Raw genomic sequence first — 19,019 nt, 5'->3', positions numbered from 1 at the left:
TATGAGAGTTATCCGAGACTAAACATAATTTTGAAACAATGGTAAGAAAACTCCATCTCTGGCTTACACTCGCCTGCATATCCTTATATTTGAAATTCTGAGCTCAAGAGTGACCTATCATATCCTTATATCCGAAATTCTGCTCGCCCGAGACCTATCATATCCTTGTATCATAAATTCTGAACTCAAGAGTTCAGACTTTGAAATTTTGAACTCAGGAGTTGGATCGATTGAGTGAAAATTAATGTAATTCAACATAAAAGAATTCTCATTACAACAACCATAGCAGTCAGGTAGGTTTTTGAAGGTGTTAGTAGGATTTGACATTAGTAATGTAATGGAAATCGGTTAAATTTTTGAAGGTGTTTGTAGGATTTGACATCAGTAGTGGAAATGGAAACCGCAACTCAACTTGAAAGATGAGGTGCTGTGGTACCGCTCACGACCACCAACTCTTTTGTAGATGCATTATGAAGCAACGACTTTTTCGTTTAATTTCTCCCTCTACGCCACCGATCAAAAGTCCAAGGTTTGAATCCCAACAAACCTACCCAAACAGAAAAAGGAGAGCAATAAAAGAGAGAGTGGGCCAACAATGCCACGTGGACTCCATTAGCGTCCATCTTTCCTAATAAACTATGAGTTATTCGGGAGTGTGTGAGCTTTGTATGAGCATATTGTAGACTTACTCCCTCGGATGAAGATTTACGAGGGAAAAGTTTTTGATATAAAGCCTAGGATCCACCTGAGAATCGTTGATATTAAAAAAATGGTGCGTTTTTTTAGAGCCGAGGCTCTAAACAATCAAATTTGAGTTCACCTTCAAATATTGTCAAGAAATATGGTTTTAGTATTGGAAAGTTTTGTAATAGTCTTAAAATATATTTTTATCTATAATTTTAAAATTTAAAACTTTTAAAATAGTGTAAATCGAGTCCATCTATGAAAACTTGAAATTCTTGAAATCGACGATCTTAACGTTACAATATGCAATATTTTCAAAACTTGACATCCATTTTTTTCTCATGTCCATGCATCTTGATGTCGAGATGATCAATTTGATGATATTTGGGCATCAAAATAACATTTTTTATTGAAATTTTAGAGGTAGGTTCTAGTTCTATTGTTTAGAGCCTGAGCTCTATATAAACTTTTTCCTTAAAAAAAATAGGGATTGTATATAATGAGATCATTTATCTTTGATACAAGGTGGTCACATTTACTTCCAACCCATTAGATGTGAAATTTGTTAGATTGGATGTCTAACAAAGCTCGAATTAATGTGACCACCTTATACTAAAAGTAAATAGTATCATTTTATATTTTTCCAAAAAAAATATTTGAGTTCTTAAGCACTTAGATCTAACCATCTAAAAATTGGACTATCTCTATTCAATCTCAAGACTTATTTTTTGATATAAAAGTTTATTTTTTCTCATTTTTTTTAAATTGGTACCTAAATTGAATAGGTTGCATTCCCAAAATTTGAGGGTCTAAAAAATACTCCAAAATTGCGTTCTACTGAAATGAATGAATTGAAAAATGCTATTATACGAGAGTACAGTCTTTTGAGTTCTCCTTGATGTAAGGTAGGCTATAGTACCTGCAACTATGCCAAATCTACAATGATTAGTATGTTGGTTGAATCACCATCCAATCAATGGAAGAACCGGCAATGGGATGATGGGCCCCGTGGCATGGCCCTAAAAAACAAGCGTTCGGGGCATAAAATGTGGCTTGAGAGCCAAGCCACAATGGCTTGTGGCTTGAGGGCCAAGCCACTATGGCTCAAGGAACGGCCAGGTCTCAAACATGCCGAACAAATTCAACCCAACCAGGCTTTTTTTTTTTTATTGTATTTATCTTGCACAGCCCGACCATAATATGGTCAGGGGTGCCTTTGGACCAGGTTGGGGCCGGGCTAGGCCTAGCTCTTGAGGGACTAGGTCCGCACTAGGCTTAGAGGTAGCTTGGCCTAGCTCCGACCATTTGTCACCCCTAATCAATGGTTGAATGTTACTACAGATGGAAAGTCGGACCCACCCAACCCAACTTCAATAATGGTCCCATCGTCATCCCCATTCAACGACCTATTATCTCGTGGCAACGACCTTCTTCTTTTCTTTTTTTTTCTATTAATTTTTATATATGCGTTAAATAGGCTGTCTATTGGTCCATGAGATTATAGTATTTTTTTAAAGGGGTTGAAACCGTTTATAAGTCATTCAAGAGGGTCAAAAGATTAAAAATTGCACTTAAGCCTATCGTTTTAAAATTTCTATATCAATCAAGTTATTTCTCATAAAATATTCAAAAATTCAAATTTACTCCCTTTTTGGTGTTGGATAACTACAATAATTAGGGGTACCTTATAATTTTAGACCAAAGGGGTTCTTCTATCATTGATAATGGCCTTTCGGGGATAAAATTATCAAAGTACCTTTTAATATTCTAGCTTCCCAACACTTAACATAGGCAATTTTTGGAAAAAATTTAATCTTTTTATGAGGAAGTACCTAATTGAAATTATAATCTTTTGACACAATTGTTTATATTATAAGGGTTTCAACAATTTATTTGATATTTTTCCAATATGTTACGAAAATACCCAACTTTGTTTAATTTGCTTGATTAATAAAAATTGCTTGGTTCGACTACCCAAATCAATCGAATATTGATTTTGACCAATTTTCAACTCGATTTTTTCTTGGTACTAGATTAGCCAGGAGACCGATTGGTTGTCCGACTAGGTGGATCACATACTTTGGTTTGCTCTTAATAACTATAGTCATGATACATACATCGTATTAACTACCCTTGTTTCAATAATGGGGCTTTAATGTGTCAGCCAATTCACCTATTCAAACATACCTTTTTAAAAGTTCATATTTTTTTAGAGTGATTTTGTACTTAAAGTATAATATTAACCATCATAATCATGAATCTAAGAACTTATTCTTCACAAATAATCATTTACAATCGATGTTTTGAGCTATGAACTAAAGCAGAAATGCGTCTAGTATACGACCCTAAATGAAATTTCAAAGGGGGAAATAATACCTTATTAAAACTTTTCCCTAAACAATTCTAAAAGACGTCTATTTTTGTCTATTTTCAAAAGGATAAAGTTTATATAAGATGCCAACCTTATATCTTATAAGAAATGTGCACCTAAAAAACCAATGGGAAAAGATTGTTTGGAATTTGAACGCTAAAAACACCTCGAATTGATCACCTCGACCTTGAGATCCATAAATATGAAAAAAAAGAGATTTCAAGTCCTAAAAATAGTTCATCTTCTAACATATTATCTGGATAAGTGATCGAAAAGTTGGCTTGAGTCATTTTGACTTAGCCAAGTTACTCGTGCTCGGGCCCTTGCTGAGCCCAGGATGTCCTGAATTGGAGGTTCATCTCGAGGATCTTAGTTTTTTAAAAAACAATTATAAAGAATCTCAAAAAATAAGAAATATATTCGAAACTTTATTTAAAATTGGAAAGTATTTTGGCCATGAATACTTATTTTTAGAATCTGTAGTTTTTAAAATTATTTGAAAATACCTCCAAATATGATTTTTTTAAATCTATTTTTTGCTATTTTTTAATCACAATTCGTAGTGTTTTATAAAATTTTATTTTGAATATATTTTTTCTATTTTTTAAGATTTTTTTATTATAATCTATTTTTAATTGTTTTTAGGTCCTATAGGACTCGGCCCTCCTTGGGTCGAGTTACTCGAACCCGGGTGAGTACTTGGTTGGGGTATTGAGTAATTGGCCCCATAAATCGTTCATTTTCAAATTTCATAATCAGAGATGACTACAGACTTTAAGGATAAATATATAATGAGACTATTTATCTGTTGTATAAGGTGTTCATAATTAATCTAGATCATTGGATATCAAATTGGATAGCTGCATTTATTTCATTGACCAAAATCAAAGTTAAAAAAAATATTTATTGAATTTTGTGACACACCCAAGCTATCAGATTTCACATCAGATGATTATAAGTAATTGTGACCTCTATATACTCGTGGTAAATGGTCTCATTGTATATAATCCGATATTTTTAATAAAAAAAATATTTTTTATATCTCTTACTTTTAAATTTATTTTTTAATAACCTTAAGTTTTCAAAAAATATCTTCTAACACCATACCACTTTAAACCTATTTTTAAACTTAAACAAATATAAATCTAAACCCAATCCTTTCTCACTCTTCGTTTATATATCCAAAATTTCACTCTTACCCTTTCGTGTTATGTTTTTCACTCTCTCTCCTCTCTTGTTTATCCATTTTTTTTTTTTCTCATGTTTATCCAAACAATTATCTTTTCTTCCAATAACTTCTCCAAGCACTTATCTTTTCTTCCAATAACTTCTCACCGTTATCTCTCTCAAAAAATCGAGCGTCACCAATCTTCTCTCCTTACTCTCTCCTCACTCTTTGATCCACATTTCTATGTATTTTTAGGTTTTTTTGCTCTCTCTAAAATGCAGCATCTCAATCTCTGTCTCTATGCTTTTCATGGTTATTCCATTTACTACATGAAAACCTGCAGGGACAAGCGGGTAGTCCCAGGTCTACTCCCCCATCTCTCTCTCTGTAAATCCAAAACGAGAATTCCATCTCATCCCTCTCCACTATAAACAAAACCCATATCAGGAACAAAAATACCACCACTCTATCTCTCTAAATAAAACCCATATTTCCAATGCTCTCTCTAAACACAACCCATATGAGAACTAGAATTCCATCTCTCCGTTTTCCAATACTCTCTCTTTAGAAAACCCAAAATCAAATAAAAAACGTGAATTCCACCTCCCTTGAAAGCCCAAACGTGTTCAGGCTAAATACGCCAAAACCTCAGCAAAAAAATTCTCCGGTGAATTCCAGAGTGTTAGAACCCATGATCATCACGGACTACTGAAAATTCGAAAATAATAAGAATTGCCACTTTCAATGCTGCTCTGTTTTCACTGCTTTGCTCTCAATGACACAAGCAATTCCAAAGTCTCTCTCATAAGAGGAGAGCATTAGAGAGATGGACCTCAAGGGGAAGTCTTTGAATGATAGGCCAAAGAGCATCTTAAAGCAAAAATCAATTTCTCACTCTGGATTGAATGTTCTTAATGAATTCCCTCTCTAAGCCATACAAGAGAGAGAGAAAGAAAAACGGTGAAAGAAAGTAGAGAGAGAAAGAGAGAAAAAGTGAGAGAGAAAGATAGAGAGAAAAACCGTGAGGGAAGGTAGAGAACGGGAGGAGAGAGAGTGATAGGAAAGATAGAGAGAGAAATAGCGCTTGGAGAGAGAAAAAAGTTTCGGAAGATGGCTTTTAAAAAAAAATTGATGTTTTTTTTAATTTTATTTAGTAAAAAATAGATTTAAAGTAGTTCATGGGTTATAAGAAATAAAACCTATAATTTTTAAATTTCAAAATATCTTTTAAAACCAATTGAAATGAAACTTGTACGAAAAGGTTTTATTACTTTTAAACGGGATTTTGGCGTACTTTATGTGAAGAGTAAAAAATTGGGGTGGGAAAAGCAAAAATGAGGAATAATAAAGCTTTACTTAACCCCTTCCGCTCCCGCCTCTCCTCTAACATTCTCTTATAAATTTCATACTATGCGACGCTTCTTGGCCCTTTTCTTCGAAAGCTCACGCCCCATTTCCTCCGCCTCCGCTTCTGCCTGTGCCTCTGCCTCCGCCTCCGCCTCCGCCTCCGCCTCTGCCTCTGCCTCTGCCTCTGCCTCTCTTACATTTTCCAAAACTATCACCACCAACTCAGCCTCTGCCTCTGCCTCTCTTACATTTTCCAAAACTATCACCACCAACTCAGCCTCTTCTGGTGCCATGGCCGGGCTGGAGCCCCTACGCACGCGCGTCTGCATAGTAGGGAGCGGCCCGGCGGCCCACACGGCGGCGATATACTCTGCCCGAGCCGAGCTCAAGCCCCTCCTCTTCGAGGGGTGGATGGCCAACGGAATCGCCCCTGGCGGCCAGCTCACCACCACCTCAGAAGTCGAGAACTTCCCCGGTTTCCCAGAGGGCATCTCGGGCCTCGACTTGACTGACAAATTTAGGGCTCAGAGCGTTCGGTTCGGAACGACTATATTCACCGAGACGATCGAGAAGATGGACCTCGAGACCCACCCCTTCCGGCTCTACTCGGAGTCCAAGGTGGTCGAGGCTGATTCGGTGATTATTGCCACCGGAGCAGTGGCAAAGAGGCTGGATTTCCCTGGTTCGGGTGAGAATGGTGGGTTTTGGAATCGGGGGATATCCGCGTGTGCGGTTTGCGATGGGGCGGCTCCGATATTCCGGAACAAACCGTTGGTGGTCATCGGTGGTGGGGATTCGGCAATGGAGGAAGCCACATTTTTGACCAAGTATGGATCTACAGTTTATATCATCCATAGGAGGGATGAATTTAGGGCCTCTAAGATTATGCAGGCTAGGGCATTGGGGAACCCTAAAATTGAGGTGATTTGGAATTCAGAGGTTGTTGAGGCATATGGTGAAGAAAACAAAGGGGTTCTAGGGGGCGTCAAGGTGAAAAATATGAAGAGTGGAGAAGTTAAGGATTTGAAGGTCTCGGGGCTGTTTTTTGCAATAGGGCACGTGCCTGCGACTGCATTTTTGAGGGGTCAATTGGAGATGGATGGCGAGGGGTACGTATTGACAAAGCCGGGGACGACACAGACAAGCATAAGAGGAGTGTTTGCGGCTGGGGATGTGCAAGATAAGAAGTATAGACAGGCAATTACTGCTGCAGGGACTGGTATGCCATTTCTCACACATTCTCTCTCTCTATCTCTCTAGCTATCTATCGTTTTTTCTTTCTATCTACATGACTACATGTTATGTTTATATGTTTAGAGTTGACAAGTAATCTGGCATAAATTGAAAAATTTGTATTTCCTCAAAAAGATAAAATTGAAATGTTTACATGTAGTTGAACTTGGACTTTGCATATCAATTTATCATTATGTCTGGCTATTTGCATGATTGGAGTTAGCATGGTATGAATTGGAGAATGTTTACACCTTGTTGCATCTGAAGTTTGTGGATAGACTTCTCTAATTGTCTCTTTTGTAGGTTATCTTCCCCTTGTTTTTTTTTTTGGTTGGAAGTTTCAGAGCTAGTATTTGAGAACTATTACTTGAAATCTTGGAACTAGTGAGCAATTTGTGTGTGTATGTGCACGTGTGCGTGTCTGTGTCTGCATGTGTGCATGCAGGCAGGTGCTTGTTCTTGTCTATGCTTTTACTTATTTGGTAGTTGGTGCATTTTGTTTCAGAATGAGGAGGTGAGAATTGGGGCTAGACTTTGGTTTCAGAGCTAGTATTTAATAGTCAGGGATGTAATCTATTATATTTTGCAACGAACAACAAAGAGATGATGTGGATCAATTATGTTTGAAATATCGATTAGTAAATATTGACGCATCCACTTTATGATTGTCACTGATACTTTTTTTTTTCCTTTTTTTTTTTTTATTGCTTTGCTGTCAATAGAGTTCTTAAGGAAGTGGTATGGTTTTCTTGAAGCATTTGATAAAAGATCGAACTCTTTTATCATACAGAATTTGGATGAATCTTACTGGAACTTGCTAAGAAAAATGACATACTTTGGGTGGTGTAATAGATAAAAAATGAAATAATAATAATAATAATAATAATAATAATGTGATATCAAGGAGAATGTCGAAAATTATTGGAAGCAATGTTGAGGAAAAAAATAAAGAACTGCTTGTATTGGGGAGTGAGAGAATGCTTAAGGGACAGTGGGGTAACATGTCTACCTGTCTCAGAGAAAATAGGAAAATTACTGAAAGGTCAAAGAAGGATTATATCAAAACACATTTGGATGGAGATTCATTTGAAGTAAAGCCAACAAAGGAAAAAGGAAACAAAAAATTGAGTTAATCTGTTATTAGGTGATTTGCCCTGTTAATAGAAGATATACTACTGGAGGAAGAGAAAGGCATGTTCTTAATAAGATCGTAAAACTTTAATACTTCTAATGGCTCAAAAGTCAATATTAAATTCATAGAATAAGGAAGAGTACTGTCCAATAAGTTTCTGCTATCTATTGTTTACATACTACAAGTCCATTTTAATTTGGAACATGAGAACATGATTACCAATGAAGAACTACCATGAAAGATGAGCAATACCATGAAATTCATGAAAAATATATTTTTCCTCTTCATGTGAACATTACATTTTTTATGTCATTGTATTTGGTCGAGACTTTATTTTTAAATGAATAGAAGCATCAAACTTTTGATGCATCAAAAGTATTCATTTTTTTCGTTTTATGTTGAAAATTAAAGGGAACACTTTGTTCACAACTAGAACAGGATGAAATAGGTTTGAGGACATAAAATACTGAACAACTTAAAATAATGAACTAGCTTGGTTAGTTGATGAAGCAGATGTCATGGTTGCTATCTTTCTGGAGTTGTAAATTGTACTGGGAGATTCACTAAATTTTCTACTGACTTTTTCTTTTTTCCCCCGTTGTTAGTTATTTTTCTTATCGATATTGTTTACCGGGTTTTAATGGAAATGTTTTTCCAAAACTTAGCAGGACCAAGTCCATCATGGCAAACTTGTAACCAGTGTTTTAAAATGCGCCCGCATCATGCGGGATGCGCTCGCATCCGCATCGCGAACTGGCACACATGCGCTTTTGATAGATGCGGCCGCATCAGGCCACATCATGGCTGCATCCCGCATCACACAGCATCGCGCCGCATTTGTTTCCGTGGAAATTTTTTTCGATTTTGCCCCTCGTGGAGGGGCAAAATGGTCTTTTTGTAGTTCCAAAGTTTAGGGAAACTGTTTAGGGGGTTATTATACCCCCTAAGAGAAGATTTTCAGCCACTTTTTTGGCTTTTTTTGCATCAAATCAAAAGAAAAAAAAATTGGCGAAATTTTTTTTTTCATCCAAATCTTCGATTTGGCAGTTGTTTTATACTTGGATGTTCATTTGATGCCTTTGATTGTTGATTTGGAGATGTTAAGGTGAATTTTTGATAAGAAAGTGGGGATTTCAGAGGCCGTGAAGAAATTGAGCACTATTTCACAGAGTTGGTAACTTTTTATTCCTTCTTGTACAATAATACTGTTATACTTATGTTTGGGGCAATGTCTTCTTTCCAATCTTCTAGTAACAAGGATCCGGCTTGGAAATATGCTAAATTAAAAAATCCGAAAGATAGAAATTGTGTGATATGCTTTTCGACAAAAGTAGCATTTAGGCAGAATTTTTGGGAATGTAAGAGCATGCCCACAAGCTACAGATGATATAAAAAGGGAGATTAGAGTATAGTTGGATAGATTGAAAAAAGATAAAGAGAAAAAAGAAAAGAAAAGAAAGGAATTACTTGATGATATGCAATTATTTGATGATGTTGATGATGATGATGATGATGATGATGATGATGATATGTCTGAAGTTGCTATGAGGAAAGGGGTACTCATACTCCAACCTCAAGAAAGAGGGTTAATATTGGTGGTAGTGCTGAGAGAAGAACACCTCCCTCTAATGGGCCAATGGATTCTTTTTTCACCCCTAGCCCCGAAATTGTGGTTCAGGAGATTGAAAAAAATAAAACAAACCACAATTGACAATAAATATAAGAAAGAACAAAGGAAGTCGGTATGTAAGTGGATTGCAAAGTGGATTTACATGGCAGGCATTCTTTTTAATACTATAACTCTGGATGGTCCAGGCAATTGGGCAATATGGCCCAGGACTTATTCCTCCTTCACTAAGTGAGGTTAGGGAGCCCTTGTTGAAGGATGCTGTATTTGATGTGAATAAAATTTTGATTTCTCAGAGAGAATGGTGGGAGAAATATGGGGCTACTATTATGTGTGATGGTTGGTCCGATGGGAAATCAAAGGCATTCATTAATTTTTTGGTTAACTGCCCAACGGGTATTTTTTTTGTTAAGTCTATTGATGCATCAGACAAGTCATATGATGGTACATACTTATCTGGCTTGATGGATAAGATTGTCGATTTTTTTGGGGAGCAAAATGTGGTACAAATTATCACTGACAATGGTGCCAACTATGCTGCAGTTGGGCATTTCTTGACTTTGAAAAGGAAGCATATGTTTTGGACTCCTTGTGCAGCTCACTGTGTTAATCTTATGCTTAAGAAAATGGGTACAATATCTTTATTAAGTGGGGTGATTTCAAGAGCTATGTTTGTTGTTGGATTTATTTACAATCACACCATAGTCCTAAGCATGAGGTTACAAAGAAGAGAGAATTAGTGAGACCGGGTATCACTAGATTTGCCATGTCATTTCTCACTCTTTGAAACCTAGCCAAGCAAAAAAGTGCCTTGAGGACCATGTTTGCTTCAGAGCAATGGAGTCAAAGCAAATGGATGGAGTCAAAGCAAATGGTCAAAGCATAAGGATGAGAGAAAGGCTGAAAAAATTATTCTGAATACATCTTTTTGGAGTCAAATAATTATTGCATTGGAGGTGGCTCGCCCTTTAGTGAGAGTGCTTCGACTGGTTGATGGTGATGCGAAGCCCGCCATGGGCTACATACATGAGGCAATGACTAGGGTAAGAACTGAAATAAAAGATGTTTTAAAGATTGATGAAAATATGCGCAAGGCTATACTTGAAATTATTGGTAGGAGATGGGATACCCAACTTCACAGGCACCTCCATTCAGCCGGTTATTTTCTAAATCCATCTCTTCACGACAAGCACCCATCCATTGAGTCAGATCGTGTAATAAATGGTGGGTTCTTAGATGTGCTGGAGAGGTTGGTGCTAGACAAAGATATCAAGGATGAGATCCAGAGCCATGAATTGATTAAGTTCAAGTTAGCCTTGAAAAACTTTGGGAGAGATATTGCCACTCGAAATAGGGACACTACAGATCTAGGTAAGGGCCAAAAGCCCAAAAATAATCTTACTTGTCTCTTACTTTATGTATAGTTCCATTGTTTATTTTATACCTTTAATTTTTAACTATATTCTAAATTATAAAACTATATGGATGCGAGATACCAAATCTACAACGTCTCGCTATTCGAGTGTTGAATCTTACATATAGCTCATCTGGTTGTGAGCGCAATTGGAGTGCATTTAAGCATGTAAGTCCTTACTCCTTATTCCTTAATCCTTATTTCTTGAATTTCAATTTTCTAATAAAAAATCTAATTTATCTGATTTCAAATTTCTACCACAGCTCCATACAAAAAAAAGAAATAGGTTGGAGCAGAAAAAGTTGAATGATTTGGTTTATGTGCGGTATAACGAGCGGCTTAGGGAGAGGTATGAAAATCGCACGAAGCTCAACCCTATTCAATTATATGAAGCTAATGGTGATTCCATAAGTGAGTTGACCATGGATCCAAGGCAAGAGCGTGTGTTTGAGGGTAAGGATTTTACATGGCTTGATTTCGAGCTAGCAACAGGGGCTAATGAAGAAAATCGACCTAATACTAGAGCACAAAGGAGTAGAGGAGCTGCTGGGTCTAGTCGCACTCGCACATTAGCTTTAGAGGTCGAGGAGGAAGCTGACTCAGAGGAGACCGATGAAGAAGAATACATGGAGGCCGTCGAGGATGATATTGATGATACGCATGACGACTCTCAAGATGACTTGTCTGATTGACATTTGAAAAAATGAAGTTCAAATTTCAAAATTGACTCTCAAAATGGATGATTGTATTCAGTTATTATTTATTAACTATTAACTCTTCTTGAGCTTGACTTTTGATTTGTATTTTCTAATATCAGTATTTTGTGCTTATGGTTGTACTTATGGTTGTACTTATGGTTGTTGATAGTTGTGTTTAATTATAGTTGTGCTTATGGTGCAAATTTGTGCTGATGGTTGTTGATTGTTGAATGCTTTATGAAGCTGGTTTCAAGTTTCTAGTTTCTATCCGGGGATAGTGGATAACTGGATACCTGCATCATCGCGATGCACCCGCACCAGGACGCATCGGCCTCCCACCGCATCAGGGCGGTATCTTGCATTTTAAAACACTGGTTGTAACAAAGTAGTTGTTCAAGAATTTGCTGGAACAGGAGCAGCAAAATAAGACAAGAGAGATGGTGGAGGGCAATAATAAGATAGTTCAGTTGCTTGACTCTATACCCCTTCCCAATCTATCTGGGTGTCACTTGATCTTTAACTTTTCAATTAGAAGAGGTTAAAGGTAAAAAATTTACTATGTTTACATGCTAGGTTAATATAAAAACGATGCACAAAACAATCAGATTCTTTGACATGTTTCAATTGACTATGGACTTGTCAGCATAGTTCCCATACTTAGGCCTAGGCATCACATGCTAAATAAGGGCTTGAGTGAACCACACAAGATATGACTCCATTGGAGCACGATAGAAGGCATTGCTTCTGCCTTACAATGGGCTTTACCAATTTGAGAACTTTGTTTTTTGAAAAGAGCTAACCATACCAACTTGAGAGCTTGAGACCATTCAACTCGTGTTTAATTTCTGCACCATGAATGAGCCATTTTTTTGCCCTTTTGAAAGTGTTTGAATAGGTTATAGTCTAGAATTATAATCTGAAAAATCTGGAGAGAACGAGAAGTGGCGTATTTAAAGGATTTATGTTAAATTGTTAATAGTTAATGCATCCATGGTTGACATATACTAAAAAAATAGGGGACGAATTTCTCCAACTTGGAGGTATTGGACTGTTTTGTGCTTTGGACCACTTTATAATTCATGTTACATGTTTTTTGCTGAATAAAACAAGAAGGTGAGGCCTATTTTAAAATGTGGAATTTTTAAATTGTTATTGTTAGTTAAGTGGATGACTGAAATTTGGACTGAGGTTTACAGTCAGGTTTCTTAAAAACAAAAAAAGAAAAGAAAAAAAAGAAAAAGTGAACTAAGGTTGTGGCATACAAGTGAACAGGTTTCGATGCACTTGCTTGTAATTTTGCAAACAGATAATATTTTTTGAGATCAGTGATAGTTTCATACCATCACTTAAAAAGAGTATTACATTTCATTGAATCTCTTGATACCTTTAAATCTAATAAAGCCGAATATGAAGTACAGACATAAAGGTCTGACATGAGATCAAGAAGCCACAGTGTTTGGTACATTATGGATTGAAAAAATGCTGATAAGTTTCAATTACTAAAAACAGAAATGCTCTTAACTTTGAAAAAGTTCTCCAGTATGGCCTTGAATAGATTACTGGTTTAGTCCTTAATTAGCTAGAGAAGAAAAGGAAAGGGTGAGAAAGCTTTAACTTCATGGGGATGCAGAGGGGACTATCGGAATGGATGGGAGTACATGCTCATAACGAGCATTATCATTAACTTCAGGAACACAAACACATGCATATCCCAATCCTAAAATAGCCCTAGGACTCCTAAGTGAAACTATAAAACTGGTCATGTTGAAATCTCTGTAATTTACTTATTTGGAAATAGAGATGGATATAAGACCAAGCTATGTAACAAGGTGCACATTGATACAAGTGTGTGAAAGCTTTCTCCATCTCATTATTGAAGTGCCATAAGCCAAAAACAACTTTGCAAGTTTTCTCTTGCCTTTTTTTTATTCCTTTAATTGACATTTGCATGAGAATTTTCCTTGTGAAATATCCTTGAAGGTATTAATGCCTGTTACAAGGCGCAATTAGGGAGTTCTTGTTTTTTAAAAAGTATTACTGTGGATCTTGTTTGTTAAAAATTATAATTATGGGTCTTCTGGAGTCGTTTAAGACAAAGGGCAATAGGCCACGCCTTTATCACTATATGAGGAGTTTCTTACCTTTACAGTGGAAACTAGCCCTTGTATGTACTTTGGACGGCTTTGTTTCTAGCAGTTTACGCCAATATTGTTCGATTCACTTGGGAGCCTTTTTCGGTTTGGTTGGAAAAAACAAAGCAATTCGGTGCTTCAGCCGATTAGGAGGAAGACTTTGGAATTTAAAAAAAAAATTTAATGTAAAATTTTGTGCTTCTCCTGAAGCAGTACAACAGTTTTCTGTTAATGAGAAACATAATGGAATATGCTGCATATAACAGGAAATGTTTTGGTGACTTTCCCCCCATTTTTGTCTTACACTGAGTTGTATTCTTGCCAGCCTATGAATGTTTTTGTCATATGCAGCCTATGCATGTTAAGTCACCTATGACAACTATTCACTGTATACGGTTAATCTCCAGCATCTGTTGTTTAGGATGGATACTGAATGCCTCTGTTGTTTAGGATGGCTACTGAATGCCCCGATTGTGTACCATATGCCATACGGATGATATCTACGGTATACTCTTCCTTCTCACTTTTCTTTTTGTGCACTGAAATGTTTTCATGATTCAGGGTGCATGGCAGCCCTGGAAGCTGAACACTACTTGCAAGAGATAGGAGAGCTGGAGGGGAAGTATGATTGACTATCTCCAGATTCAAGAGAAGAACTAGAGAATGGTCCATTAATGAAACCAAAAGCTAGGTTGTGAAAGAAAATTAAGGAAAATGTTATGAGAATCACATCCTACCTACTGAAGTCTAAAATTATATGGAAATTTTCATGTTGGTTATGATATTTGGTTTCACCATATCTTATTGAATGTTGATCGATTGTTGAAGAAATAGTGTTTAGAGAATGATTTATATGGATTTAAGAGTTCATTTGAGCTGAGATAATTTGGGAAGTTCCTTTTTTTGGGGTTTGCCCTAAAATGTGGCCTATTCGTAAATGGGGTCGATGGGTTATGTGTGGTGGAGATCTTAACCTCATTGCCATCTGTTCGGTTTTTTCAGTGTGGGTTTCAAATTTCATGGAAGTTTTTTTTGAACCGGGATTGTATACAATGAGACCATTTACTTTTGGATGCAGTTTGCATATGGATGCATCCGCAGGTGTAGAGTTAAGATGCACCTTCAAATTTTATCATGATATATAATTTTGATGTAAAATGTTCTTAAGATTATCTCAAAATCTATTTTTATATCTAATTATAAAATTTTAAATTTAAAAAATTATTAAAATCAAGTAGATCTATAAACATATTAAAATCTTGAAAATGGACGGTGTAGATAATATATTGTAAAATGTACTATTTTTGAGATTTAAAAATCTTTTTATTTTTCATAGTCATACGTCTCGATGTCGAGATGATCAGTCAAAGGGTTTTTCAACATTAAAACTACTTTTTTCCGATGGATTTTTGAGGAGGCATATGTAGTTCTACATTATAAGGTTGTATCCTTATATAAACTTTTTCCTTTACTTTTTGCTACAAGGTGGTCACAATTATGTACCATAATATGATGTGAAATCTGAAAGCTTGGGTGTGTCACGAAGTTCGAAGAATTTTCTTTTGAAGTCTAAGTTTGATCAATGCAACCATTTAATTTCACATCCAATGATCAAGACTAATTGTGATCACTTTATACCAAAGATAAATGGTCTCATTGTATATTTATCTTTTAGATAATTTGTTAGTAGATATATTTTTTAGGATCGAAAATTATTTTTTTCTTCATATTGATTTATCTTGAGGTCAAAATGATCAAATTGAAAGGTTTTCCAACATCAAAAGATTCTCTTCTAGTGGGTTTTTGAGGTGTTGTTACTTCAATAGTATGTGGTTGATGCATTATATAAACTTTTTCTGATGTCTTAATTCATCGTATTGTATCCTATTTATAAAATGAAAATTTTAAAAAGGTTGTGCAATATAAGTCCAATTTATGGTACAAATAGGTCATAATCTTTCTTAACCAATAGAGGTAAAATAAGATTATCCACTTTTAATACAAAAAAGTCATAATTTGAATTCTTTGTAACCAAATCAATGATCTATCCCCCAACTATTTTATATAGGGTAATTGGTGGCAATTTGTGCCAATCTAATATTGCCGTTACTAGCCCTGTCCTTCGAGGTAATGATGGCTTTCCACATCAACATTTCAAGATATGAGTTGAGTTGTGACTTGGGCTACCGGCCATTGAGAGCTGTTGTATCTGTTGTTAACGCTCATGTCACTAGAACCGTGTGCACATTCTGTCTAGTCCAAACCTGGTGTGCAGATTGTTTATATTATTATTTTTTTGATAAAAGTCACAGCTTCTACTGAAATTTTTTAGCATGAACTTTTTTATTTATTAGGTCGTTCATTTTAATTATTCATCGATCGTTGGATCAACATTATTTTACGAGTTGCAGATTCATCAATTTGAATTTTAAATATATCTAAGAGACTAAGGTATACTTCACATCCTAAATCCATCTCTGAAAGAAAGACCTATATGATTTTTTACTGGGTAATACATTTTTTTTTTTCCACTCCTTTTTTTGACAAAAGATCACTTACAGGTGGTCTTTATTATAATAAGATAACTTTCAAAATAAAATCAACATAACAATAAAACCAAGATCTTAACAACTTGATGCCATTGAAATAACTATGTACTATGCTTGAGAATAAAAGATAAGATTGCACGTAACAAAAAGAAGAGTGCAAGAGATTACCTCAATCGGGTTTATTACACCAAGTCACCACTATGCGATGGGGCAGGATCAACGGTCTAACAAATTTCGGCTAAGCCACACCAATAAAACATAAAACCCCTTTTGATCACAAATTCAAACCCTAGATGAATTCTCTTAGCAACCTAGTCATGAAACTCCTTTTGATTACAAACTCAAACCTTAGGTGAATGCTCTTAGCAACCTAGTTTGAGAGAGATGAATTCTCTTTTTGCTGAATTCTAAAACCCTTAGCCATAAATCCATATTTGAGAGATAGAAGAAAAGAACTCCATAACCTAAACCCTTAGGTTCTTTCAGTGAGAGAGACCCCTTTTTGGGATATGAGAGAGAAATATATGAATTAGGTATAAGAGATAAAGTGTAGAGATTTTTGGTTAGAGATAATCCATTTTTATAGGCTTTGAATAAGATTATGGTTTTTTAGGGTTTTCTTTAGCTTGCCTCTTCTTGTGAGATTGAGCATAGACCGTCGATCAAGGGTGACTTATGGGGTGAGAGATCTGAGCCATCCATTCCATAGATAGGCCTTCAACATTATAGAAAGTGCATAAACCATTATCCCCATTTTTTAAACCATTTTTCCATCAATATATTTAAATAAAATAAATATCATGCATTCTATAAAATTGTGCGATTCATGTCACATATTCGATAAAGATATGTCAAATAATATCAAGTAAATAAATACTACCACATATAAATAAGATAATATCCATATCAATTCAAATTGACCATATCTCTTTAAAACAAACTTGCTACAAAATAGATAAAACTAATGGTCAATATATCCCTTACAAGATTTGACTATATGCCACAAATCAAACTAACCTTATCTTAAAAGCAAATAAGAGAATCCAAAGAGGAAGGGGGGGGGGGGCGCTCCACCCTTTTGTGGCACATGTGGGCCCCCACCCACATCTCACATGGTGGGCCTATGTGTATTATGGGCCCCCCATGGAATATTATAAAAAAATATTATTTTTAAAATTAAATAAAACAATTTAGAATATATATTTGATTTTTTATAACTTTGTAAGAACAATAACTGTATTTTTATAAGTCCAAAAATCACAAATAAAATATCGAGAGATTCATAAAAATTCAAATAATAAAACAAAAATCATTTCAATAATAAAATGAACACAATTAAATTAATATGATGGGAAAATGATCTATATGGTTTAGGAATCAACAATCATGGGGCACTCCACCTTCAACTGTAGACTACAGACCACACTCGCTTTATCAGACCGACTAAATGTTTCCCATGACTCACAGTCCAAGCAGGGGCTCATTAGAAGGTCACCAAAGTCCGGCCGATGAGTAAAGGGATAGCAATCCTAGTATGTGGATTTCAGGTCTTCCCCTAGAGACGAGTTAAGATCACCACGATCTGATGCCACCACAGCTCTATAGCGCATAGGGGTATCTCTCGCACATGTATACGCTTCATCCAAATGTGGATATCTGGCTTTTTCGAACGATTTATCAATATGCATGCCATGTGATGGAACATAGATGAGGTTTTGGCCCCTGTCTTAGTAGGCCACCATCACACATAAGGGTCACACAATCCCTCGGCTCACTCATCCGGGTATGTTATCCGACCTCATCAAGGGCTAACCCATAAACTCTCATCGGTTTGTTCTTCATGCCCAAGTAATATGGGTTTTTTTCAACCGACTGGCCTAGATCGTTAAGCACAGATCGGTATCAGCAGACCATCGTTTGCTTATTATAGTCCACGAGGGACCACACTCCTAGTGAGTTCATGTTCCAGTGTATCATTTCATTTTACAAACACTCGTAACGCCTTTAAAGGCCACATAAACCTAACAATCTCCTAATTGGATATTGCATTTGAATAAATAAGGTCCAATTCAAATGCACTCCCTTGGAGAATTTAAGATACAAATCACATTATAAGTCACTTTAGACACATTTTTGCTTTATATTCATAATCTTGCAACTGAAAACATATCTCAAAATTTGTCAATAATTAAAATAAACCGTCACGAATGACCTAAAAAAAGTTCAGATATTTTATTTTTAAGTTTCACGGTAGTCAAGATCATCAATCTGAATAATTTTAGCTCCAAAATCTTCACATGTTTTTAAAAGAGACAATATTTGAATTATTACATATACCTCTGGATTAGGAATAAGCTTATGACTAGATGGTCGTATTGGTAGGGAGCCATATCTTGACTTCTATCTCGAACTATAAAAAAAATAAATAAAAATAAAATAAAATAAATATATATATATATATGGTAAGTCGATGTATCGAAATTCCTCCAAAATATAGCAGCATAGAACGGATGTTTTGACCGCTATATCAAATAGAAACTTTGGTTCTGCGGGACTACTATATCTTTTTTTAAGTTATTAGATGGCGGTAGCGCGAGAGATATTTTTTTAGCTGAGGCGCTCTTTATCCCGTTTTCAGGCTTCCTGTCCGTCTCTCTCTAATCT

The 19,019-nt window shown here is 35.8% G+C and overlaps 1 protein-coding gene across 2 annotated transcripts; it reads left to right on the top strand.

Annotated features, from left to right (window-relative positions):
• The first annotated feature begins 5,601 nt into the window (after window positions 1-5,601).
• LOC18439728 (thioredoxin reductase 2) lies at window positions 5,602-14,727 on the top strand. Of its 2 annotated transcripts, none has more exons than XM_088862788.1 (2): window positions 5,602-6,789; window positions 11,240-11,837. In XM_088862788.1, the coding sequence occupies exons 1-2, from the start codon at window positions 5,634-5,636 to the stop codon at window positions 11,260-11,262; spliced, it is 1,179 nt and encodes a 392-aa protein (XP_088718914.1). In that variant the 5' UTR covers window positions 5,602-5,633; the 3' UTR covers window positions 11,263-11,837. The 2 variants fall into 2 exon arrangements, with proteins under 2 accessions (XP_088718914.1, XP_006849949.4); XM_006849886.4 differs by lacking the exon at window positions 11,240-11,837 and adding an exon at window positions 14,368-14,727 and having other exon boundaries at window positions 5,648-6,789.
• Window positions 14,728-19,019: the final 4,292 nt, after the last annotated feature.

Source organism: Amborella trichopoda, chromosome 3 (assembly GCF_054954075.1).
Source record: "Amborella trichopoda isolate Santa Cruz 75 chromosome 3, AtrichopodaSantaCruz75HAP2 v2.0, whole genome shotgun sequence".
NCBI lineage: Eukaryota > Viridiplantae > Streptophyta > Magnoliopsida > Amborellales > Amborellaceae > Amborella > Amborella trichopoda.
This window is presented reverse-complemented; position numbering and strand designations above follow the sequence as displayed.